Source organism: Heterodontus francisci, chromosome 18, assembly GCF_036365525.1.
Source record: "Heterodontus francisci isolate sHetFra1 chromosome 18, sHetFra1.hap1, whole genome shotgun sequence".
NCBI classification, from domain to species: Eukaryota; Metazoa; Chordata; class Chondrichthyes; order Heterodontiformes; family Heterodontidae; genus Heterodontus; species Heterodontus francisci.
In genome coordinates this window covers 48,964,626-48,990,987 of record NC_090388.1, presented here as the reverse complement: position 1 = coordinate 48,990,987, position 26,362 = coordinate 48,964,626, and the positions used below count along the sequence as shown (strand labels likewise).

General features: G+C 44.1%; 1 protein-coding gene across 1 annotated transcript in view; it reads left to right on the top strand.

Moving 5' to 3' along the window:
• LOC137379610 (synapsin-3-like) overlaps positions 1-26,362 on the top strand; it is a 280,557-nt gene that overhangs the window by 228,335 nt on the left and 25,860 nt on the right. Inside the window, exons 6-9 of the mRNA XM_068050679.1 lie at positions 4,492-4,554; positions 12,428-12,570; positions 20,887-20,961; positions 23,431-23,533. Coding sequence (XP_067906780.1) covers positions 4,492-4,554; positions 12,428-12,570; positions 20,887-20,961; positions 23,431-23,533 — 384 coding nt within the window. The remainder of the gene's footprint in view (positions 1-4,491; positions 4,555-12,427; positions 12,571-20,886; positions 20,962-23,430; positions 23,534-26,362) is intronic.

The window sequence follows — 26,362 nt, the reverse complement described above, 5'->3', positions numbered from 1 at the left end:
CCTCTTCTGAGCAGAAAAAGTGGCCAAGCATTGGGGGTGCTACACATTGGAATGAAAGTGAATTCTGAGAAATCCTATGCGGAGCTTTGAGAGGAGTTTGGACCAGTGTTTCAAGGAATTGGGAAATTGCACAACCGCCAAGTGAGATTAACCATTGATGAGAATTTGACGCCTGTAGTTCAGCCTGTATGCAGAACACCTTTTGGTCTGAGAGGGAAAGTTGAGGCAAAGATCAAGGAATTAGTTGACCAAGACATCATAGAGTCAGTTGAAGGACCAATACTGTGGGTGAGCCCCGTTAAATCTTTGTTAAAGTTACAGATGTGATTTCAAGTGTGATTCATTTCAGTCTGAGATGTGACAGCGAGTGGCCAATTAGGGTGATAACAAGGGCAATAAGCCTGTATTTATCCATAGCAATGAGATCTTACGAATGGCACATGGGTCCCCTGCTGTGACCACTCCTCGTAATTTCTAAGGCTGTTGTAGAGCTTAGTGGCCACAAATGGCTAGGCTGCTAACTGCCTCTATCACAGCCTTACTATTGAATGATAAAATTGTGGAGACGGATGTCTCCAACTGCCATATGCAGTGAACTTTTCATCCGCTCCACATTCACTGATGGTGGCTGCAGTGCCTCCCTGGTGTTCATTTTGCCTGGCCCTCTGCAGCACTCCCACTGGTCTCACATTGGGGCTGCGAGCCACCATTTGAGTGGGTCTGATGTCCAGCAGTCCTGCCTCTGGAACCCGCCCACCATCCATAATTGGACTGTCAACACGGAGGCGCCTCCTGGAAGATTCCTCCTGCCGCGCACCTCTCAACCGAGCAGGTTCAGGATTCGGGACCTGAAAATGGTCCCTTCCCTTTGTTATTTTCTATGTCCAGAAGACTGTGACCAATCATTCAGTGCTCATAGGGACAGAGTGCGGAATTTCTTTTGCAGTCTTCCATATTTCAGAGCTCTGCCAAACTGTACACTAACAAAGAGCACATGGTGCTGCACTCTCAGCCCTACTCACTTCCGAGCTCCTGCATATTGAACACAAATCGGCAGGGTGTGGCATTGCACTTACTGCCCTCCTAATAAAGAATTATGAAACGGTCCCACCTTGTGGAGGTGCTGACAATAGCCTCGGCACTTTGCAAGAAGAGAGAGAAAAAGAAACAGTGGGTCATGAATTCAAACATTCCACAAAAAAATGTTTAAGAAGAGGTGATGGTTAAGAGTATCAGACGAACTGGACGAGTTACTGTGCTTGACCATATAAGAACAAAAACCTATATTTATATAAAGTCTTTAACGATAGAAAAACATCCCAAGATGCCTCACAGGAGCATATAAAACAAAATATGATACTAAGCCACATGAGGAGATGTTAGGGCAGTTGTCCAAAAGCTTGGTCAAAGAGGTAGGTTTTAAGGAGTGTCTTAAGGGAAGAGAGGTAGAGAGTCGAAGAGGTTTTGGGAGACAATTCTAGAGCTTAGGACCTAGGAAACTGTAGGCATGGCCACCAATGGTGGAGTGATTAAAATCGGGGATGCTCAAGAGGCCAGAATTAGTTAGGGCAGGTATCTCGGGGTTTGTGGGGCTGGAGGAGATTACAGAGGTAGGGAGGGGCGAGGCTATGGAGGGATTTGAAAACAAGAATGAGAATATTATAATCAAGATTTTGCTTGGCTAGGAGCCAATGTAAGGCAGCGAGCACAAGGGTGATAGAGGAACAGGACTTGGAGCGAGTTAAGACACGGGCAGCAGAGTTTTGGATGACCTCGTTTACAGAGGGTAGAATGTGGGAGACCAGCCAGAAGTGCATTAGAATAGATATGTCTAGAGGTAACAAAGGCATGAGTGAGGGTTTCAGCAGCAGATGTGCTGAGACAGGAGCAAAGTCAGCTGACGTTAAGGAAGTGGAAATAGGTGCTCTTAGTGATGGTGCGAATATGTGATTGGAAGCTCATCTCAGGGTCAAATATGGCACCAAGGTTGCGAACAGACTGATTTAGTCTCAGACTGTGGCCAGGTAGAAGGATGGAGCCATTAGATAGGGAACAAAGTTTGGAGCAGAGACTGAAAATAATGGCATAAGTCTTCCCAATATTTAATTGGAGGAAATTTCTACTCATCCCGTACTGGATGTCAGGATAAGCAGCCAGATAATTTAGCAATAGTGGAGGAATCAAGAGAGGTGGTGGTGAGGTAGAGCTAGGTGTCGTCAGCAGACATGTGAAGATTGATGCTTTTGCATGATGTTGCTGAGGGGCAGCATGGAGATGAGCAATAGGAAGGGGAAGAGAAGTTATTGCAAGTGATTCTCTGACTATGATTAGATAGATAAGAATGGAACCAGGTGAGAGCAGTTCCACCCAGCTGGATGACAGTGGAGAGGCTGGTGGATGGAGGATGGTGTGGTCAACCATGTCAAAGGCTGCAGACAGGTCGAGAAGGATGAGGAGGGAAAGTTTACCCTTGTCACAGTTACATAGTATGTTATTTGTGACTTTGAAAAGAGCCGCTTCGGTACTGTGGCAGGGACGGAAACCTGATTGGAGGGATTCAAACATGGAGTTTCGGGAAAGATGGGAACGGATTTGGGAAGCAACAATACATTCAAGGAGTTTGGAGAGGAAAGGAAGATTGTAGATGGGGTAGTAGTTCGCAAGGACGGTGGGATCAAGGGTTTGTTTTTTGAGGAGAGGAGTGAGGATGGCAGATTTAAAGGAGAGAGGGACAACACCTGAAGAGAGAGAACCATTAACAATATCAGCTAACATGGTGACCAGGAGGGGAAGTTGAGTGGCCTGTAGTTTAGTGGGAATAGGATTGAGGGAGTAGGAGGTGGGTCTCATGGACAATATGAGCTCAGAGAGGGCATGAGGGGAGATAGGAGAGAAACTAGAGAAAGCTGCGAGTTCAGGGCTAGGGCAGGGAGGGAGCTTTCTAGGAAGTTTGACCAGGTGAACTAATGGAAGGGAGGGATGCAGCAGAGGCAGCTGATCGAATGGTCTCGATCTTAATGACAAAGAATCTATGAGCTCCTCACACTTATTGTTGGAGGTGAGGGCAGAGGAGACAAGGGAGAGGGTTTTAATCAGATGGTTTGCGGTAGAGAAGCCAGGGATTATCTTTGCATAAAGGAGTTAAATATCAGCAGAGACATAAAGTAACACAGTTATTGAGCACAATAGCACCAAGGATTAATGTCATTATAATATGGTCAGAAATATAGGGTGCTGGTTGGAAGGGAACTGAACTGACAACAATTACCGAATCTGTTCATCAGCTTGGTGCTTCAACCATTGTGCAGTTTTAACAGTACTTTAATTCAGCTTCTGTGTACATTTGGGTTCACAAAATGCTCCAAATCAGGTCTCCTAGTAAGTTTATTTGCATTCTTTATGATTGAAAGTAAAATCACAAACTAAAAAAAAGATTGGTACAAAGGTAGCTTGAAACGCTTGTTATAATATTAGGATACCTACTCCCCTAATAATCTAATAGTGATCCCAATACCTCAATACAGGGCATGAACTCTGACTGCATACCACAGCTGCACAACAAACATGAAAGGTAGAGTGAACCAAATAATAAGCACAGTAATTTACCCATTCTGCTTCCAATGAACTAAAGAAAGCAAGAAGAGGTACAAGCTGGCATGCCTGGCAGAGACAGCTGGCATCACAGCTGATGATAAATTGTCTGATATGTAGTTTTGATTCTTACCATCTTACCACACTCAGCATTATAATGCTCCAGGTTGAACTGATGCAGTCCAAATCAGCCCTTTTTCCTTGTCCTCCTTAAGCATCTTGTAGAAGCTTGCTTAGTGCAGCGTCTTGTAGGTATTTAATGCACAATTTGTTCCATTTGTACATACCATGATGTTGTGTAACAGAGAGGTAACACTCAAATTCTCACCGATCATTTTCAACTAGGGCTGGAAGAATTGCTGTGATTACTATGTGTGGTGACACTGAAATGTTTTCAAAATGAATGTGCTAATTGCATTACTGGATGCAGTAAATAGAGAAATTTCACCACCGCCATCCATCCCGCACCCCAACCCGCCCCCCCCCCCGAAACAACTGAATCAGTTGCCACTAGTTTGCACTTCCTAAAGGAAAGCATCCCAGGAGGTAAGGGAGTTAACAACTTCTTGGTGACCGATTCAGGAATAGTAATTGGACTGTCAAGAGGAAACTCTTAACAAGGCGCCAAACAGATACAATTTGAAAAATTATGCTGTTTACTGTTAGCATATAGACTTCCCTCATAAAACATTGTTCACTGCTTTAACAAAGATTATAAAGGCCTCCTGTATTAACCAGGCATGATCTAGTGCACATCAAACTAGAAGAAATAGAAGCCGAGAGGAAACAGGGTAAAAAAACATGGAAAATGAAAGGAATATCTGAATATTGTATGTATAATAACTGGTAAAATTGAACAAGACTGAGGTCTTAAGTAGTTCGCTTTTCTTTGTGTTTCAGCTCTCAATTCCCAAATTCCCCGTGGTTGTGAAGATGGGACATGCTCACGCTGGCATGGGTAAGGTAAGCAGTACCAAAGCAAGAGAGTCCGTGGGCATTGACCATCCTGGCTGTCCAATATATATATGTGATAAGCCAGAATCCCTGTGGAGTGAATATAAATTGCAGCTTAAGCATTGGCTCAGTGGGAAATACTTTCATTTATACTAATTTAATGAGGAGAATCAGATGGGCTGTTCCAGGCATGCAAACCTCTCTGTCTGGTTTTCCTCTTAGTGCTCCACCCAGGCTGATCAGACTAAAATCTATCCTTTCAGACTTAACTCGTATCCAGTAGGATGTACAGACAGGAAGATCCCAGGTTAGATCTCTAATCCATGTTGAGTCACACATGCCAACCTAGAAGACTAGCAAAAGCTGACCAACAGCTTCAAAAAAGTTGACAATTCAAAAGCTGTGTTAACTATAAGCCTATAACATGTGAAAAGAAGTAATTTCACAAAGTGCGGTGGGACACGAGTTTGTTGCAACTTAAGCTGCAGACCCAACCTTCCGACACTTATGCTGGAGAGAAAAAGAATTTAGTGAGTGAAACCCTGAAGGCAAAAGATTTATATTCTAGGGGAATCTGGAGGTGTGCCTTCCTCCACCTCAACAAACCATGACTTTTTATACTTTGTGCCTTTTCCAGTATTTTGGAGTCTACAATAACAACAATTTGCATTTATATCAGGGCGGTCAAATAATTAAAAAAATGTTAATTGAGATTAACCTCTTGATTAAAAATTTTAATCTCCGTTAATCATGGTTTTAATTATACAATTACCATTTCCATCTCATTCAAGTTTGTTTTCTTGCTGACACTATTATTATTGTTATTACATGGAATTATATGGAAAATGGAACTGTTTATTGTGAAGAGATCAAAAATATTTGAGCCATCACATCCAAAAGTGCAAATTATGAAGGAAAATTGGTAGGTTCTACATAGCTACTGGCAAAAGAAATGCAACATAACTGTTATGTCTAAAAATAATTTTTGTTCTATTTCTTGCTGCCATTTAATCAGTTACTTAGATAGACAAGTTTGTTTACATTTTCCAGAGAAAGTGCCTCCCATTGCACTGTGTTGCCACTGTTGCTAAGTCCTGATGTGCCAGCTTTGCTAAATTTGAATGGGCACCAACTCGCTTTGATCACCATTCCAGAGGAAAATCTTCCATGCTAATAGCTGGTTTATAACAATCCAAATGATGTTTGTTGGCTTTGTTTCTTTGTATTCATCCTCTGAATCAGATGCTGCTAAGAGGAAATTAATTTTAATTCTTTGGTGGTTCAGTTTTAATAGCACACCAGGCTCCTGGTCTTGCGACAAGTGTGACAACATTACAGTGAAAATTAACCTATACCCCTCATCCCACTCGGATTTTGGGAGGCACTTCACATTCTTGAAACTTGGGTCCTGCGCTGCTGCTACCTTTAGCCATGTGAGATTGCAGCTTTCTTTACTTTTATTTATGTTTGTAGTGAAAGAGCTCTTAAACAGAATAACAAACACTGGGTCATCATCTGACACAGCTATAACATAAAATAAATGACACAATGTGGGTAAACCTATGGAGCAGGAAACATACATCCCTTCCCCCCCCCCACCAACCCCCCACCCCCCCCCCACCCCCCAAGAAGCTTGGTTGCATACCTGCAGGTCTCCAGTAGGGTTCCCAAACTTTGGAGCCTGTCAAATGCAGCAGGAAGATGCGGGCTGAATCTTTAGGTTAAAGAAACAATTCCTGAAATGGGTGATTAGAACAAATAAGTAGTGAACTTTAGGGGCAGTACAGGGATATGGAAGAATAACTGAAAAGATATAATGAAAATACCACAATATTTCAAGGATGAGAATAGTTGGAAAGGCTATCGTCAAGAAACAGTCATTGGTTAAGGTATAGAATTAGGAGTGGGCATATCTGTATTTATATATGGGAAACAAATCCAATCACTGGCCTGATAACCTAACTGGCATAGCAGACAAAGTAACTTCAATCATGCTATTGGATAAGTGGAGTATGACCTGGATAGAAATAATAATTATATAAATTGAATCAACATGCCTTATAAACCTCTTGACTTCTTTGACAATGGTGCTTATAAAATAGACAGTGTAATTCCATATAATTTATTTGGACTTACAAAAGGCTTTTGACAAAATTCCCTGAAAATAAATTAAATTAATCTAGAGGTCAGAGGATGGAGCTGGATACAAAGTTAGCCAATGGATAGAAACCTCAATGTGCTAGTAGAATGTGTCTTGTCAGACTGAGAGGGGTGTTGAATGGAAGTCTGCAACAGACAGAACTTGACTGTTGTTTCTTGTTGGCATAAATGATCTGGATACTGAAACCAACTGCAAGGTTTCCAGGTTTGCAGATCACATTAAAATCGGCAGCAGAGAAAGGAAACAAGATGTAGATAGGGATTTATGGAGGGAATTGGATCATTTACACAGACTGATATCAGATGAAATTTAATACTAATAATTACAAAGTGTTGCACATTGGATAAAATAATGTGCAATATAAGTATAAAATGGATGGATTAGACTTAAAAAGGGACTTGGGAGTAATAGTAGGTTTGTGTCTAGCAATATTACAGTGGCGCAGTGGTTAGCAACGCAGCCTCACAGCTGCAGCGACCCCGGTTCGATTCTGGGTACTGCCTGTGTGGCGTTTGCAAGTTCTCCCTGTGACTGTGTGGGTTTTCGCTGGGTGCTCTGGTTTCCTCCCACAGCCAAAGACTTGCAGATTGATAGGTAAATTGACCATTATAAATTGCCCCTAGTATAGGTAGGTGGTAGGGGAATTGTGGGGATGTGGTAGGAATATGGGATTAATGTAGGATTAGTATAAATGGGTAGTTGATGGTCGGCACAGACTCGGTGGGCCGAAGGGCCTGTTTCAGTGCTGTATCTCTAAATTAATAATAATAAATGGTCAAAATTCTCTACCAGGCAGGGTATCAAATTTTAGATCCACTCAAAACATGGAGGATAGGCTGGGAAAGCTTGAGTACTAGATGGACGAGATTTGCTGGGCTCAATCACCTTTTGTTCATCCTTGTCTTTTCTTATGTTCTCATGACCATATTGCCAATTGGCTATTTCTTGAACAGTCAAGGAAACATTGGCATTGAAACATGGATTCTCAGGATCTTTTCTGGAACTCCAGTATAGATACTCATGTATAGGGCCATGATTAGTGTGTGGTGAATGGTAGATTTGTGCAGGCTCTCAGGTGAGTTTTATATGGATCTGTGGTGTGTCTAAGACCCTCCAAACAAATGAGAGTTCTCATGGACCCAAACTGCTCCTGGAAATAGCCATTATATAGATAGGTTGGGCTGATTTTCAGTTGGGAAAATTGGCACTGATGGAGTGATAACGGCCGAAGAATGGGGTTGGTAGCCTTACTGACTCATTAACGCTGATGATTGCTCCTTGGGCACTTTCATAGGGGCCTACCATTGGGGGTTCAAAGTTGTCTGTCTGAAATAAGCAGAAGGCCTCTTTCCTATCTAAATCAGGGTCCTAATTACATAGTTAGGACCCCAGTTGCAATTTTAAGGGATAAATACATCTGATCACAAGTTTGTACTTAAGTATAAAACAACACTCATCTACTTATTGAAGTGACAGCTGGCTGTTTAAAACAAGAAATGCCAAAAATGTCACATATCCTCAAAACTAACGTATCTGTTGCTTTCTTTTATTGTAAGGTCATGTGCTGCACCTTAGACACCTGATGTTAAGCTAAACAGTTATGAATTTTCAAAGCAACTGGCTGGAACTTTGGCAGAATCCTGAGCAGGTGTTCCTGTACACTCTGTGAATCTGAAGAAAGTCTATGTGAATGACAGCTGCAAGAGCCCATAGATTATTGCTCAGGTAGTGCAAGGAATCCTGCAATTGGATGAATTGCATTTGTCTCTGTATTTGAGAAGTTTTACAGCTTGCTTTTCCTTAATTGTTCATCTATGAAACTAAAATAATAAAACTGTGATAGAATATTGAACAAACTCAACACACTGCTTATTGAACCATAAAAGCAGTGAAAGATGCACTATTCCCAGCTGAATGGAAGTCTCACTCCCATCTTAGCTCATACTACTCTCTCCCCATTGCTGGAAAAAGTTTAAGGACTTGGTGAAAGCAGCAAGGTAACATATTAGCCATTCTCCCTTTCCTTCCTTGAGCATCATGAGCAATAACACATTATTCAGTCTTTAAACCTAATAGCTGCACAAGTCAGCCTTTATACTGCACTGCAACAAAGATTTTATTAACTTTTGATCTGACAGTATATTGTTCTGAGATTGCGCCTGTATCTTTTGTAGTATATGGTTTAAGAACTTATATTTTAATTATGGACACTTATTCATCTGGAATTTTAAAGAGATTGCTGAACTTTGTGTTTTTTTTTAAAGAAACTACCAGAAGGTTCCTGGTTTTAGCTAGTAAACAAGTCTTACTGGAAGGCATCTGTTTTCAGATAAAAACAACAGGGCTGGTTTTGGTTTGCGGAGGAGTGACAAGCCAAGATTTATGGCTGTCGTGAGACTAGACCTTGGGAAAAGTTGTACTTTCATTTTGAACTGGTAAGCCAGTTGGTGTTTAGCCTGAAACAAAAGAAGTTTTGCTTCCTGACTTGCCAGGAAAAAACAACACATCTCTTTCTCTTGAAAAGAAGTTCTGCATCAAGTATATTTCCCATTTTCTCCTGTATTTGAAGAATCTTGCATCAAATGTGTGGAACTAAAACCTTGTTGCTGCCTCCCTGCTCTAGGTGTAGAGATCAGGGAGGGGGATTGTGATATACTTGAACATATTAACATTGAAAGGGAGGAAGTATTAGATGCTTTAGCGGGCTTAAAAGTGGATAAATCCCCAGGCCCAGATGAGATGTATCCCAGGCTGTTGTGTGAGGCAAGGGAGATGACATCAGGGGCTCTGACACAAATTTTCAGATCCTCTCTGGCCACAGGAGAGGTGCCAGAGGACTGGAGGACAGCGAATGTGGTACCATTATTCAAGAAGGGTAGCAGGGATAGACCAGGTAATTACAGGCCGGTGAGTCTAACATCAGTGGTTGGGAAACTATTGGAAAAAATTCTGAGGGACAGGATTAATATCCACTCGGAGAGGCAGGGAATAATCAGGGATAGTCAGCATGGCTTTGTCAGGGGGTGATCATGTCTAACTAACTTGATTGAATTTTTCGAGGAAGTGACTAGATGTGTAGATGAGGGTAAAGTAGTTGATGTAGTCTACATGGACTTCAGTAAGGCATTTGATAAGGTCCCGCATGGGAGATTGGTTAAGAAGGTAAGAGCCCATGGGATCCAGGGCAATTTGCCAAATTGGATCCAAAATTGGCTTAGTGGCAGGAAATAGAGGGTAAGGTAATGGTTGAGAGTTGTTTTTGCGAGTGGAAGCCTGTGACCAGTGGTGTACCACAGGGATCGGTGCTGGGACCCTTGCTGTTTGTAGTGTACATTAATGAATATAGGAGGTATGATAAGTAAGTTCACAGATGACACCACAGATGGTGGTGTCGTAAATAGTGAGGAGGAAAGCCTTAGATTACAGGACGATATAGATGGGCTGGTAAGATGGGCGGAGCAGTGGCAAATGGAATTTAATCCTGTGAAGTGTGAGGTGATGCATTTTGGGAGGACAAACAAGGCAAGGGAATATACAATGGATAGTAGGACCCTAGGAAGTACAGAGTGTCAGAGGGACCTTGGTGTACTTGTCCATAGATCACTGAAGGCAGCAGCACAGGTAGTTAAGGTGATGGGGAAGGCATATGGGATACTTGCCTTTATTAGCCGAGGCATAGAATATAAGAGCAGGGAGGTTATGATGGAGCTGTATAAAACGCTAGTTAGGCCACAGCTGGAGTACTGTGTATAGTTCTGGGTGCCACACTATAGGAAAGATGTGATTGCACTGGAGAGGGTGCAGAGGAGATTCACCAGGATGTTGCCTGGGCTGGAGCATTTCAGTTATGAAAAGAGACTGGATTGGATCGGGTTGTTTTCCTTAGAACAGAGAAGGATGAGGGGGGACATGATTGAGGGATACAATATTATGAGGGGCATTGATAGGTTAGATAGGAAGAGACTTTTTCCCTTAGCTGAGGGGTCAATAACCAGGGGGCATAGATTTAAGGTAAGGGGCAGGAGCTTTAGAGGGAATTTGAGGAAAATATTTTTCACCCAGAGGGTGGTTGGAATCTGGAATACAATGGCTGAAGGAGTGGTAGAGGCAGGAACCCTCACAACATTTAAGAAGTATTTAGATAAGCACTTTAAATGCCATAGCATAAAAGGCTACGGGCCAAGTGCTGGAAGACGGGACTAGAATAGTTAGGTGCTTGATGGCTGGCACAGACATGATGGGCTGAAGGGCCTGTTTCTGTGCTGTATGATTCTATGACTTTAAAACCTATTTGGCTTCTGTAGCTACACCTCTTGGAAAGCCTAGCCCAAAACTGATCATCAACATTGCCTGGAAAGAACTGTACTAGGAAGATCCCATTGACAGCCGCCTATTCACATTTGGGACGCCTAACCAACAAAGGAGTTCCTTCCATACCTTCTTTTCAGCATATTTTTTTTTTATTCCTTCTATTTCTTTGTAACAGTTGTAAACAAAAATCCCTTTTATTTTTCCCAGTTAACCAGTTGTGTATGTGTGTGTGTGTTTTGAGGGATAAATAAGGGGCTTTAGCATTTCAATTCGTGTGGTATGTTTACTTCCTTATTGGTTAAGACTTGGTTTATAATAAACGGATAATTTTGTTGTTTATTAAAGAAACCTAGTTGGTGTGCTTTATTCTGGGGAAAAATAGAGTGTATGATTGACTGTTTCGGTAGTGGGAAAATTTGAATATATGTTGTGACCTGTGGAGAAGTGGGACTGAATTAACAGTGCACTCCTCCCTCCTCAGTTGTAACAATATGTATTGCCATCTCTACTAACAGGAATTAGTTGCATGGAGACTCTTGAAACTCCTTCCTCCGCTTTAACAGTGTGATACCAGCTGATCTATTAAACCAGTTGTGTATTGTCACCTAGGAGGCATCCCTCAAATCCTTCACTCAATTTTGGCAAAGGCAAAACTTGTGCATAATGCACATGAAAAGCAGGGGACTGGAAGGGACATTCCACAAATTACAGAACTGACTCTAAGAGGAGCAGGCCAGAGAGCTGATGGGAATGCACTCTTGTCTACTGTGAGAAATGGCATGACCAGTAGGACAGTGCAGGCAGCAGTTTAGTGGGTGTACAGCTAGATAATTGCCATGGCACCCCTGTGAAGCAGTACATAACTGGAAGCTTCCACATGCTTTTCTGTCTTAATCCGAAGTATAACGCTGAGCCATTTTTAGTTTATGCCGTCCTTTCCAGTAGATCCATTACCCGCAACAGGAAGGCAGAGAATGTTGAACAGGACGAAAATGATGAGGAGCAGAGAGCAGAAACTTATTCCTCATCAACTATGATAATGATGTCTATGTGGATGATGATGAGCAGGATACTGAGGAGAAGCCAACACAGAGTCCCTGTGTTCCTTTGTTCCAAACCCTACTTTCTTACTTTCACACAGCAGTTGAGGTAGTATATAGAGAGGAAATTATGTAAATGGTGGCCTTGCCAACGACTCTCACATCCCATGAAACAATAAAAAAAAGGATGTGGCGCTGGGTGATTTCACAGAACTCAATGGAACCAGATGAATGGGGAATGGGCACACACATATTGGTGACATTTTTGTGGACAACTGCTTGTCAGATGCTTTGTATGGTTTAATAACAACGCTCCTAACTCTTTTTACTTCATACTCTTTCACCTGCTGGCCTGGACTTGTCTCGACAGGTAAAAGTTGAAAATCATTACGACTTCCAGGATATAGCCAGTGTTGTGGCCCTTGCAAAAACCTATGCAACCACAGAGCCTTACATTGACTCCAAATATGACATCAGAATTCAGAAGATCGGGAACAATTATAAAGCATACATGTAAGTATTGCCATTTTATCTATTGTAACAGTCATTCAAAATGGTGAGCTTCATAATAGTATTCATGTTTCAATGTGCTGAAATGTAAGAGAGAATAATGCATTATTACATTCACCATTCTCCACATTCTAAGTTTCTGATATTGATTGTGTGATGGGTTAGGGTTAGAGCTGAACCCAGGGGCTGCCTACAGACAGGGGGAAAATGCCAGTTGACAGAATAGTAAGCCACTTTTCCTACTGAGCCTGGGCTCAGGTCACCTTTGTGCTCTTGTGGGGTATTAATGGGCAGGGCTTCTCCAACTTGCAGGGATGATCAAGCTGATCTGTTAAAATGAAAGCAATCTCTTTCATGGACTTAGCCCAACCTCATCCAATCTTCTGAAGAGAGGCTCTGTAATGTTAAGAGAGACAAAATTATCTTAACCTCTTTTCAGTTATTTTATCTTGGTTAAACCTTACCAGCTGCAAGTAGCTAAATGGAATGCATTTCTGAGTTTCTTATGGGAAATTCCAAAGTTCAGCAGGTACCCAACCAGTGACAAAGAAGAGATGAAGAATTTGCCAAATGGAGATTGTGGGTGCAAGTCTGTGTCCTTCTGACACCCAGACGAAAAAGTGAAAGAGGAATGAACGAAATTTTATTTGCAAATATCTGGATCTTGAGGGCTGAAACTCCTTTTTGTTCCCATAAGGACTGAAGCCCCCCCCCCACCCCCTGCAAACAAAAAGATGTGCTCATCTCTGTATATACCCAAATACATCTCCAATGCAACTCATTTCAGGGTTCTGATAGGTCAAGACAGCAATAACAGTTTGAAAATTGTTGTTTTTCCTAAGTTCCCAAAATGTCACAGGATCATATGAACTTCTGGAAACAGGCCTCTTTGTATTGGGAAAATCTTTGCACGCCTGAGGTTGGCACAAACTTTGGGTGCTTTGAATTACAGTGTGCACGTGACTGGAGCCTGAGTACCAGCCACTACTTGTATCATTTTAGGTTCTGATGCAGGAAATCCTGCCTGGAAGTCAAATATTGATGTATTCTGCAGGTTTCTATTTAGAGTCATCAGTAGGAATTTAAAATCAAAACAAATCTGTCTGGCTAGTCAACCACACATCAGACAACATGCTTCACACTTTAAATACAAAAGCAAAATACTGTGTATGCTGGAGTCCTGAAGTAAAAACAGGAAATGCTGGAAATACTCAGCAGGTCTGGCAGCATCTGTGGAGAGAGAAATAGTCATTGACCTGAAACGTTAACTCTGTTTCTCTCTCCACAGATGCTGCCAGACCTGCTGAGTATTTCCAGCATTTTCTGTTTTATTTCCACTTTAAATATTTAGGCTGCAAAATTTGGTTCAGTGGTGCTGGTAGTTTCGGCACTACAGCTGCTGTTGCAGTACAAAAATAGCATCTCTGTCTCTTCCGCTTACTTTCAGCATGGTGATGGCATTAGCATGGGCATTTGGAGCACGCTCTGGAAGTATGCAGAGTAGGCAGATTGTGACACCAGTCACCATCTAATGCTGATTTGATGACAGTGCTGCCATTTAGGACTTCACCACTCTAGTTAACGGTCTCTCTTAAACACACACAGCTGAACATGCATTCAGCAGCAGGAAGGACACCTCACCGGCACTAGTTAAAAGGATCATCAACAACTTGCAGGTTATTTTCTGCTTAGTCTCTACTGGCTCTGTTTGAGTTTGCGGAAGTGCTGGATATTTTGAGGAGTTGGTTACAGTTGGTGAGGTCTGGAGGGAATGGTGCTGCACATGGGGAAGGTGTTGGTTGTCACTGCAAGGTTGCTGGGTATATCACTTGCTTCCAGTTTTGCATGCTATAGTTGCAGTCCCCCATGGGCTGCAGCTTGAGAGGGAGATGATGCAGTTACAGTAAATAAGAAGACAGTGCTGGCAGAGGGAGGTGGAGGAGGGGGCGAAGAACATCGGAGCAGGTGTAGGCTATTCAGTCCGTCGAGCCTGCTCCACCATTCAATTAGATCATGGCTGATCATCTACCTCAATGCCACTTTCCTGCACTATCCTTGATGTCATTAGCATCCAGATATCTATCGATTTCTGTCTTGAACATGCTCAATGATTGAGCTTCCACAGCCCTCTAGAGTAGAGAATTCCACAGATTTCCCACCCTCTTGAGTCAAGAAAATCCTCCTCATCTCAGTCTTAAATGGCCTACCCCTTATTCTGAGACTATGTACCCTGGTTCTAGATTCACCAGCCAGGGGAAACATCATATCTACATCCTCCCTGTCACACCTTGTAAGAATTTTGTAAGTTTCAATGAGATCACATCTCATTCTTCAAAACTCTAGAGAATACAGGGCCAGTTCCCTCAATCTCTCTTCAGAATACAATCCCAAGGGCTCTCAGCAGGAGGCTTTATCCACCTACAGTCTTCCGGGAGCACTTTTCCGACCTGCACCAAATTAAGGAGCAACGTGTTCAGCGTCTGCAATTCACAAAGTGGGTGCTCACAGAACTCTGCCATCCCTTGGCAGCCTCAGATCAGAGTGAGGATGGTGCTGCCAGTGGCTGTGAAGGTGACCGTGGCTCTGAATTTCTTTACATGGGTTCCTTCCAGGCTGGAGCAGGCGACAGATCTAACATCTCCCAGTTCACTGTGCATTGCTGCGACCGGGAGGTGGCAAAGAATCTTTATGCCAGGAGCGGTGAATTCATCGTATTCAGTCTGAACAGAGAGAAGCAGGCAGAGTGCACAAGTTGCTTTGTCAGGATAGCAGGCTGCCCCATGGTGTAAGGTGCCATCGACTTCACACATTGCCGCATCTCAATGCTGAGATGTAAGCAACTGTAAAGGTTACCATTCACTCAATGTGCAGTTGGTATGTGACCACACTCACCACATCATGCTGGTGAATGCCCGCTCTCCTGCCAACAGGCATGGATGCATTCATTTTGTGCCAGTCCATTGTTCCAGTTATCTTTCAGCCACCACATTGAACCGGAGAGTGGCTGCTGGGCAACAAGGGCTATCTGCTCTACACTTACATTGAGAGCCATACTGCCAGGAGAAACATTATTGAGTGGACGATTGGGGTGCTGAAGCAATGGTTCCACTGTTTGCATCGCTCTGAAGGAACTCGCTGGAGTGGGTGCCCTGATTCGTGGTGGTTCTCGTGCATCCTCCACAATTTGGTCATCATGGGGGCACAGTCATTGCCACATGGATTCAGCGACCACCTCAGGAGGAGGAGGAAAGGAGGAGGCAGCCATGACATCCACATTCTGGACAGGCTGTCTGTAAGCACCTAATTTGACTCCGGTTCCCGTGAATACAACCCCAGACCTGACTTGTACAATAGTCCCACACCTAACCAGCCTTCAGTCAAGCATCATCTTGGTCATATTCCTGAAATAAAAACCATCACTTAACAAACATTCCATACCAACTTTGTCCAACAAAGTATCCAAAATTCCATACAAAACTCAAATAATTACCATTGTAAATTCCCTTAGTGCCTGTCTTGTGGGTGCCTTTGCCTGGCCTAGTGCTCCTGCACAGTACTAACCCAGTGGTTACATCATGGCTGACTTTCAGTGGGGGGAGATTGCAGATGGCCTTGCAGGACAACCTCAAGCAGCTCTGGGCCTAGGAAGCCTGGCTTTGAACTCTACCATCTTGGCATGAGCAACAGCAGTCTGGGCTGGCTAACAGGCAACAGCAGGGGCACTGGTAAGTGGTAGTGGTGGGAGCATGAACGCTCTCATCCTGAGAGAAGACATCAGGTTTGTGCTCCACGGAGCCGCAGCCACTCCCACAGGATGACACCTCAGCAATCCTAGTAATCTGCTGGAGGACAGATTGCTGGACTTTTTTGAGACCCTGCAAGCCTTTTTGATCACTGGTATCCACAATCATGAAGGCAGTCGTCTGAGCCTGTATGGCAACAAGCAGAGATGTCATGACCTCCACCTCAGTCTGAACTTCCACTGCAGCACTCAGATGTTGGGTGGCTTCTGCTTAGGCTGCAATGGAAACTGAGACAGACATCAGCCATCAGACATTGCATCATGGTTGGGTCTGCAAGTGTTCTCATGGAGTTGGCCACCACTTCCACGCTGCAAAGGATAGGCTCCAAGCTCTGCGAGAAGCCCTATGTGAAGTTAGAGCTAGACTCCTTCATGCTCCTTGACAATGACAACAGGCTGTTTAGCAGGTCAGACAATGCACTAAGCATTTCTGTGTGCAGACAGTGCACAGAGCATTTCTGTGTGCATGCCCATCAGCTGTTTTCTATATGCTGCCCCATCAAAGCCCTCATTAGAATACTCTGCAGCAGAACTTGTCTGCAATCTCACCCTCTGGGGAGCTGGCACCTGCACGATCCTTTCCCCCGGCCTTAACTGCAGCTGAATCATGCCCAGTGACTCACCGGGCAGAATTTAACCTGGCTCGCAGGAGCGGCTTATGTTAAAGGCTCTATAATTATAAGTAGTTGTTGTATCTGACTAGAGGGAAAAGGACCTCTCTCCTCCTGTGCGGCTGTCACTGGAGACTGTCACATCTCTTTGTGAGATGCTGGCAGTGGATGTTGCCTCAAACTGCCTCGGTGGCCATCCAATGCTGGTCGCTCTGAAGGTTACAATAGCTCTTAACTTCTATGCATGTGGCTCATTCCAGGCTTCAACGGCAGACTTATGCAGAGTCTCCCAAGCAGCAGCGCATCACTGCATAAAGGTTATGACTGATGCATTGTTTCAACGTGCAAACAATTTCATCACATTCAAGACAGACACCACCAGTCAGGCTGCGAGCCAGAGGCTTCAGCACAATAGCTGGGTTCCCAATGCTACCGGGCATTATAGAGTGTACTCATGTGGCCATTAGAGTATCTGCAGGTCAGTCGGAGGCATTCATTAACTGTAAGGGCTTCCACTCACTGAGCGTTCAGCTCGTCTGCGATCATTGAAAGAGAATCATGCAGGCGTGTGCATGTTATCCTGGGAGTTGTCACGATGCTTTCATTCTCTGAAACTCCCAGGTGCCTGCACTTTTCAGTCCTCCTGACAGCCTAGAGGGATGGATACTTGGCAACAGGAGTTATCCTCTGAAGACATGGCTAATGACACCGGTGAGGATTCCAAGGGGTCATGCTGAGGAACGTTACAATGAGAACCATGCGGCCACCAGAGTGACCATTGAACAAACTATTGGCCTACTAAAAATGAGATTTAGGTGTCTTGACCGCTCAGATGGAGCCCTACAGGAAGTGCAATCAAGGGTTTCCAGAATTATTGTCGTCTGCTGTGCATTGCATAACCTGGTGATGGAGAAGGGAGAGGCCCTGGAGGATAATCAAGGTCAGCGCGAGGCATCATCAGATGAGGATGGAGTTTCGGATGAGGAAGATGGGCAGCAGTCACATGATGATTGGGGAGAGGAAGCTGAATGTCATTTGGAGTTAAATGCGAGAGAGATCCGGGAGGCTCTAATCGGCAGGCGTTTCTCTTGAGAGGATCGGAATATACAAATAATTGACATTGTGGTATGAGAGGAGTCATTGTGAGGTTCTGAGAGGACAAATGCACTCACCTTCAGGGAGAGAGATGATCTGATGATACAGACCTTCACATCATGATGAACCCAACCCAAGTGTGTGACCTCGCATATAAAACTTCTCGTGTTGCGCTACGATGTCGGATGCAACTCCAGGAATGACCAACGACATGTTAAATTCTCATTTCACAAATTTAATTACATTTTTTTCCTTGACAAATCAAATAAGTAATTACAAAGTTACCCAGTGAACCAGATGTGATGTTACAGTGACTTTTTTTGTACGTTTGTGAGTACTCTTGCGTGTGGACGATCCCTCGCCTCCAGACTCACCAGAGGCAGGTGACTGATCAGGCTGCCGCACTGCTCTTGATGACTTTAGCGGTCATCATCTGCCTGCTCGCGGCCATGTAGGCCGCAGCATATCAAGGTGAACATGAGATATATCAGGAACACCCTCTGACGCACTGGTAGTTTGCAGATCCGATGTCACTGGCAGAGGGAGCAAGGAGCTACAGGATGCATCAGTGGCGGCCTGAGGAGCTCCCATATGCGATCTGCTGCTGCCCCTGTGCCCTCCTGAGGCTCGGCTGGTCCTCAATGGTAACCTCAGAGGGATGAGCAGCCTGGAACTATCGCCTGCGCATCAGAGTCTGCGCTGTGCTGCTCTGGTCCAGGGAGGCCACACTCGCTCTGAGATCATGAATTGCATCCAGTACTGGTTCCTTCACTGCAGCCGCCAATCTTTCAACGGAGGATGCCTGATGGACAAATACCTGAGAGTTTGCAGCACTCCTGCCCTGGATGGACGTCTCCGCCAGATCTCCATGCACTGCATGCTGCACCTGCAACATCTCCCGCCGAATGGATGTTCTCAGAGGCTCATCATCAGCTTGCGGCTCTGCATTGGCCCGGCCTCCCACACTCCTCCGATAGGCATCGGCTGGCCCGGCTATTGTGCTGTGCTTACAACTGTATGTGAGCACGTCTCCGCGGATATGCTATTACCAACCAAGGTGGAAGTTTCTGCGCTGGTGCTTGGTGAGGTGCGAGGATGTGACGGTGGACCCTCTGAGGCGCCCTCCTCATCCTCAGAGGTGGACTCTTCCTGGCCGCTGCTGTGTTTCACCTGCAGGGAAAATCATATTGATCAATTTGATCAGCACTCCAGCCTTAAGGACATATTATTGCTGCATTTTGATCACATCTGTGTGATTCAACTTTTGAGAGCACATTTCAGTGCATTAGACAAACGCCACACCACCGCGGGCCCCCCCATACACCCTTACACCACATACTGGGTCATTCAGTCTCCTGGCCAGGTCTGCCGGCCTCGCCATCTGCTATGTCGCATCCTCTGTCCTCCCCTGCAAGCACCAAGGCATCTTCCTCCATTCTGGTAAGGTATGCCTGATTGGCAACTCCACCACAGGTCTGGGACCTCTCTTGGGCATTATGTGCCCTCTTTTCCTATTTAAACAAAAATACTTGGTTTAGATCTATTAGTTGGTATCTCATGCACTCACCCAGATGGTTTGTTGTTGCATTTCACTGCTATGCCAGTGCAGTGCCCAACTTGAACACTTCTGGATCACTGTGCATCTCAGACTTGCCCATCTTGCGTCCCAATGCAAAGCAGCAGACAAGCAATGATCATAGAGGGCTTCCACCTTGCAGTGTGAGGACTCATAGACCATCCTTTGACACATTAACGCTGAGATGAATGAGGAATGCCCCTTACCCGGGCAGAGCGAAGCAGGTCCTTGACCCGCTTGCAGAACTGGAGCCATGTCTTCCTTACAACGCCACGGCTGCTGACCTCCTCTGTGACCTCTAGCCAGGCCCTCATGGTCACTTGGGAGGGCCTTCTTCTGCCGTCTGCATTGAAGAGGACCTCCTGCCCCGCCTCTACCGCCTGGAGGAGGACCAGCAGTGGTTTCTCAGAAAATCTGGGGGCCGTGTGGAAACTTCTCCCCTCCATCACTGGTAATTGGTTCTGCAGCTTGTATGTTTTCTCTCTTTCTTTCCTGCTCCTGGGCATCTTTCAATCCTTGCAGGCACAGAGCCTTGTATCCTCCTCACAACTTTCCACAGTAAGCACCAACTGTCTTCCTCTGACTTCAGGTAAGAATCAACTGGTCCATTTGATTGCTGCAAGCATTTTTAAAGGGCTTACAGCAGCCTTTTCCAGGTGTGGCCCCACCCCCAACGCTGCTCATCATCCCGCCCGCATGCGCCCTTTCAAGTCACAAATACACCGCGGGGCCGCTAATTGACTGCCCTGTGCATGATGCTGGTGGCCGAGAGGCACGGAGCAGGATCGGAGTCCTCATCCGCTTCCGCCTCATCCACCCCCTCAACCGCCAAGAGCTGCAAAATTCTGGCCATAGTGTGACTGGCTCAAGAGCAGTACAATACACAGACAAGAAGTCACACACGAGATTGGGAAAAATTCCAACTTTTTTTTAAATTCGTTCATGGGATCTGGGCATCGCTGGCTAGGCCAGCGTTTATTGCCCATCCCTAATTGCCCTTGAGAAGGTGGTGGTGAGCTGCCTTCTTGAACCACTGCAGTTCATGTGGGGTAGGTATACCAACAGTGCTGTTAGGAAGGGACAACTAGAATCAGCAGGATGTAGGGGAAGTGGATCTGTCCTTTAATCAAATGTTTCTAGCTATTTTCCTTCTGTCTCTGGAAGATGTCTGGTGGCTTTGTAAAAGGATGCTAGTATTATCCTGTTTTGCAATATTCTGCACTTCTGTCTTTCAGGAGGACTTCAATTTCAGGAAACTGGAAAGCAAACACTGGTTCTGCCATGCTGGAACAAGTGGCCATGACGGAACGGTAAGTATTTAGACCACATAAACCAAGGTCAGGATATAAAACTTTCCAGTGGAGCATTCGCAGTGTATGAGAAGTTAAAGAATTAAAACCCTGAGTGGAAATTTAAGCTGTGCTCTCTCCATCCTGATTTCTTCTTAGTTAACTGATATCTTCAGCTAATAAAAGTCCTTGTGAGTTGCTACTTCTTTTGAAAATGGGTTCTTGCTTTTTGACGATAATGATTGAATCGCAGCATAAGCCACGAAACATTCTTATAATGGTGCTGTGTTTTCTGGTTCTATCCCCGCCCACTTCCTTGCAAATCATCTCTATCATAAGGCACTTTCAGATCATGGCCCTGCTGAAAACTGTACAAACTAATCACAAACAGAAGAATTGTTTACAAACCAAAATTTCATATTATAAATGGGACAAGCTGCAGAGGAGAAAAAGACAACAGGAGAAGTACACAATTGTCATTCTGAAAAGGAATAAGAATCCTAATCTCCAACATTACAATCTCTTTATAAAAATGGTAAATGTTGGAAATACTCAGGTCAGGCAGCATCTGTAGAGATAGAAACAGAGCTAACATTTCAGATCAATAATCTTTATATTAGAAACCTCTAATCTGGCATTCTTCAAAACCTTTTCAAATAATTTGAATGAAAAAGGTAGCAGTCAGCCTTAATGGGACTATCACTATTGGCAACAGTGTATCCTATTGTAAGCATTTGTGAATCACAGGTTACCACCCCTATCTCCCTGAGGTGAGCCCTCTTTCCTGCTCCCATTGTGGAGTTAGCATGAGAACACTAATCATGGTAAGTCAACGAAGTGAGATCATTTTTGTAGTTGTAACAATTCCTCTTGGCAGATTAGTTCTGTCTGGAATTAGTGTGGAAGTACAGCCTAATGGCTAGGAACAGCCTCTTAGAGGTAGACATGATCTAGATGCTGACAGCTCTGATTAGGTCAGAGTAGTCTGTTGAATTAATCTGGCGTCTGGTGCTGTCTTACAGACCCATGGCAAAACATTAAATCATCTTAGGGGTTATTTTGGTGAAAGGGTGGAAACAGGCACTAAATGGGTGCTGTGCTCATAAGACACACCTTTTTGAAAGTCTGGTTTTAGCATTAATTTTCGTCCTAATTAATGATTACTATAATTTGAATTTGCCTGGATGTGATAAAACAAGAGACTGCGGGTTTAGCACTCAAGTTAGATTAGAAGTTTTCATGGAGCAGTATATGTGGGCTCCATTCACCCACTTCCACTGGAGGTGTGGTGTGGGCTGGCTGACATACAGCGGCACATTTCTGAATGACTCAGGGACCAATTGAGAGGGTACACAGGTTCTCAGACAAGGTTCAGGTCGAGGCGATCTAGATGAGGAGGGATATCTTGTACCAGCAGGTGGGGAAGGAGTCCACCTTGCCCTCCTGTCCCTCTCTCCTGCAGCAGCTGGTACTGCTCTGCCTCACCTCATCTCCTCCACAAGACTAAAGGGACCCTTAGCAAGATGCTGATGACCAAGCGCTTCCTTTTTCCTGCCAACTCCTATAAAGTGGTCTAATAAGTTAGAGTAGCATAGCATTTACTCAGTTTAGGTGATGCACTCAAAGAATTGCCAGAATAAATATTGATAGAGTGTTGGTGAAGTCTTGACAAAGAATCCCAGAAAGTCTCCCGATGTGTTTCGAAAATCCTCTTCAAACTTCCAGCAGCAAGTGAACAGTAAAACATCATATACCTTTAAGTGGCTTCAAGATCATCTGCTATGGCCAGTTTACTCCCAATCAGCTGCCGCTGTTAGGTGAGGGCATTAGGTCAAGTGCTAGCCACCAAAATACCATGCAGTGTCCTTAAGGAGTGCTAGAAGGCAATTTAAGTGGCAATCAACTGCTTAATGATCCTCCAGGTGGCCGTACCTCGTGCAAGCTTCAATTTCTTTACCAAGGTGGCATCTTGTGCTAAATGCAGGCTAAACCAGCATTTCAGCTTAAGACCCTAGCTTGGCCACCTCACAGGCTCTTTAGCCTCTAAGGTGTTTGGGAAAAATCACATCTTTTGAGGTTTGCCCATATTCCTATGGGAATATGAAAATAAACGGGCATGTTGTGCTGAAATTACATACAGTGATATTGTGATATTTTGTCTTACTGAGCTCATGTCTAGAGATTGCCACCCACAGTTCATCATCCCCATTTAAGATATGACAACAGAGAGATGCTACACAAAATGCCTGTTACCAAGCTGTCAATTTCAAGAAAAAGTATAAAACATTGGAACATGGAACAACAGAGAAAGACCAGAAAGTTTGCTGACAATATCCTTATGTGGAACATATGAAAATTGGGATGAATAGTTTCCTATAATGTATTACAGCGCTGAGATGTTGCAGCACGCCAGAGAATGCACAATACAATGTAGGGCACAAACTCTAAGGTCTCACTGGAGCTGACATTTCAATGAAAACTCTTTTGCAGCTATCGAACGTGGGTGGATGCCTGTTCTGAGATGTTTGGTGGCCTGGACATCTGCGCAGTTAAAGCTGTACATGGGAAAGACGGGAAGGATTATATCATTGAGGTTAGTCCGATGGCCCTTGTCCCAATTTGTGATGCATTTTTAAGATTATGAACATTGAATTTAGTATTAAGACTTCTTCATCTTGTTTGGGCTCACCTTCTGGCTGGAGATTAACTATTTCATGTGCAAATTATTAAAACAAACAATTGTTTACAGAAAATGAACTACCATCTTAAGGTTGACTGCATATTGATACAGAGGATATATGTTACAGTGGGTGCAGCACAAGTGGCTTATTTCACACAAACCACAGGGTGGAATATATAGGCCGGAATTTTACACCACCCCACAAGCGGGGGGGGATGGGGAGTGTGGCGTAAAATGGAGCAGGAGGCTCTGGGAGGCTTTCCCGACCCGCTCCCGCCTCCACCGCACTTTACGTAGGGTGGGATGACGAAAAACGGACAGCCCACCCCAGGCCAATCAAGGCCCTTAAGTCGTCACTTAACGTCCACTTAAGGGCCTTCGCCCACCTCCACACGGATTTTATGTGTGGCAAGCAGGCATCCTGGAGCCGGAACAGGCATCTAGTCAAACCAGGCGGCTGCTGATCCAACAATTAAAGCCTGGGGACCCGTAAAATACAGAACGGATCCCCAGGCGAGGCCAGCTCCCGTCTACCCATCGTAAAATCCCGGCCATAGTCTATTAAAGGAATATAACAGTTGATTACCACTTTAAAACTATTTCTCATTTAGTTGAATTGTGATTTTACTATTCTAGCTGTAGAGGGTCGCACATTTTCCATTTAATCATGCGTATTTTAGGGATCAATTTTAACTCGGTCCCCTCTGACATCAGAGTGCTGCACTTACAATGCAGTTCCCATCCCAGTCCTCCCTGCCGTCATTGAAGAGCCAGGGCAAAATCGCGACCAACTGAAGCAGGCAGCAGCCTGGTTACAGGATATAATTATGGGTCCCATGGCTTTCACAGGACCCTGATTGCAATTTTGTCACATGCTCCACCTATTTGTACCTGGCAGTCTGGCAGTTAACCAGCAGTTATTAAAGCTGGAGGCTGCGCACAAAGCATTTTTTTGGTGGGGCCAGGAGGAACACAGAAATATAATCTGGGCCGCTACTGGTCATTTGAGGCCTCTGCAGAATCATCAACAACTCAACCAGGTCCGCCCAGCGTTGATTTCTTAGCTCCCCAGAACCTCAAACTGCAGCACTGGGGCATCCCACTGAGTACTTTGTAAATCTCGTTTCAAAGTGAGCATTACCGCATGTTACTTTGTTTCCACATTGGGCTATAGAACTATCATTTACCAACTCTTGATCCTAAAACATTCGGGTTTTCCCAGTTTATATTGAAATCTCCTATTAAAACAATGCTCCTGTTCTCACAGACCCTTCCTAATTCTTGCAACAAATTATCTGCCTTATGCTGAGCTGTAAACATACCCTGAGTTGTAGTTTGGAATTCTTTCACATTAAAGATATCTGCCCAGAGTATTTTATTCAAAATGTTTTCGTCTTCCAGAGTATTCATTCTGTTTACATTCCAGGTGCCCCTGAATCCAAGGCTACATCACCTCCTTTCTTTATCTACTGTCTTTTCTAAATACTTTAATACCTTTGAATGTTGTATTTGCTTCCATCCATGTTTCCATGTTTCAGATATTTACACTACATCATAGTCCCCTGTTACGACATTAGCCTCCAGTGTTGGCAGCTTACTCATAACGCTTCCTTGCGTTCACATATAAAAATGTTATACAGCTAGCACCTTTCAAGTCCATGTGGATGTCAAATGAGGACACAATTGGTTTTGGCTATGATGTCCTCCACCATTAAGTTCCATGCCAGATTAAATCAACATCTTTGTGATAGGAGGGCGTAAAGGAAAAACCTGCACTGAGTTTGTGAACAATAAATCTCTGCGTCCCACAGGAAACAGTAGTGCTTGCCTGCCATCTCATGGCAGGATTAGCAAACATACACAAGTAACAGAGAAACATGTAAATGATGCACCTCCTGCCCATACAACTCAAGAGTTCTTCCATTCGCAATGTCTGGAATATTATGTAACAGTAAAGCACAGCTGGGGACAACTGTAACCGGAACAAATGTTTCCCAAAATTGGCTCCAGTCGTTGTTAGGAACACAGAAAGAACAGAGATTATAGTGAAGGACTAAGCTTTTGTCAGATTTCGCACTGTACATTTTGCAACAGTCTGGTTCATTAAGTGGTGGGTGACTGTTTTTGCACTTCTATGTATAAGAAGCATAGTCTGGTAATAACACTGCCTCGAAATGAGGCCTGCAGGAATAAGAAACAGTGCGTGATGTGAAGGTTTGGTACTGGTTCTCTAGGTAAGCATTTAGTTTGACCTCTTGAGCTCTTGGCATAAAATTGGAGGTCTGGTGTTAAGTATTAGCAACTACTGTGGTGTTGCTGCAGTTATATGCCTGGGTAGCACTGCATTCAGTGTTCTTACAGTGCAAATGGCAGGAAATATGGCTCATTTGGATGCCATACGGATGGAGGAAAGAGGTGGGGATATAATGGATGTCTCTCAGTTGGTTTCCACCTCAATCCACCCAGATTCACTGAAAGATGAGCATTGAGCACTGGAAAATCTTGTAAAAGATAAATAAGCCAAAACTGACTGATGTTGGAACACAGAGAACGCCAGACTCATCAAATGCATTGGGCTGCTTAGCTCAGCATGGAGTCCAGGAGCAACAGGAACATTAAATTGTAAAATGGAACAAGAGAAATTGTGTTTTTTGTAGATACCCATCCTCCACAAAGTTTTTCCAGCAATTTGTTTGCCTCAGTATAAATCAGTTCAGATTACTATTCACAGATCGTAATGTT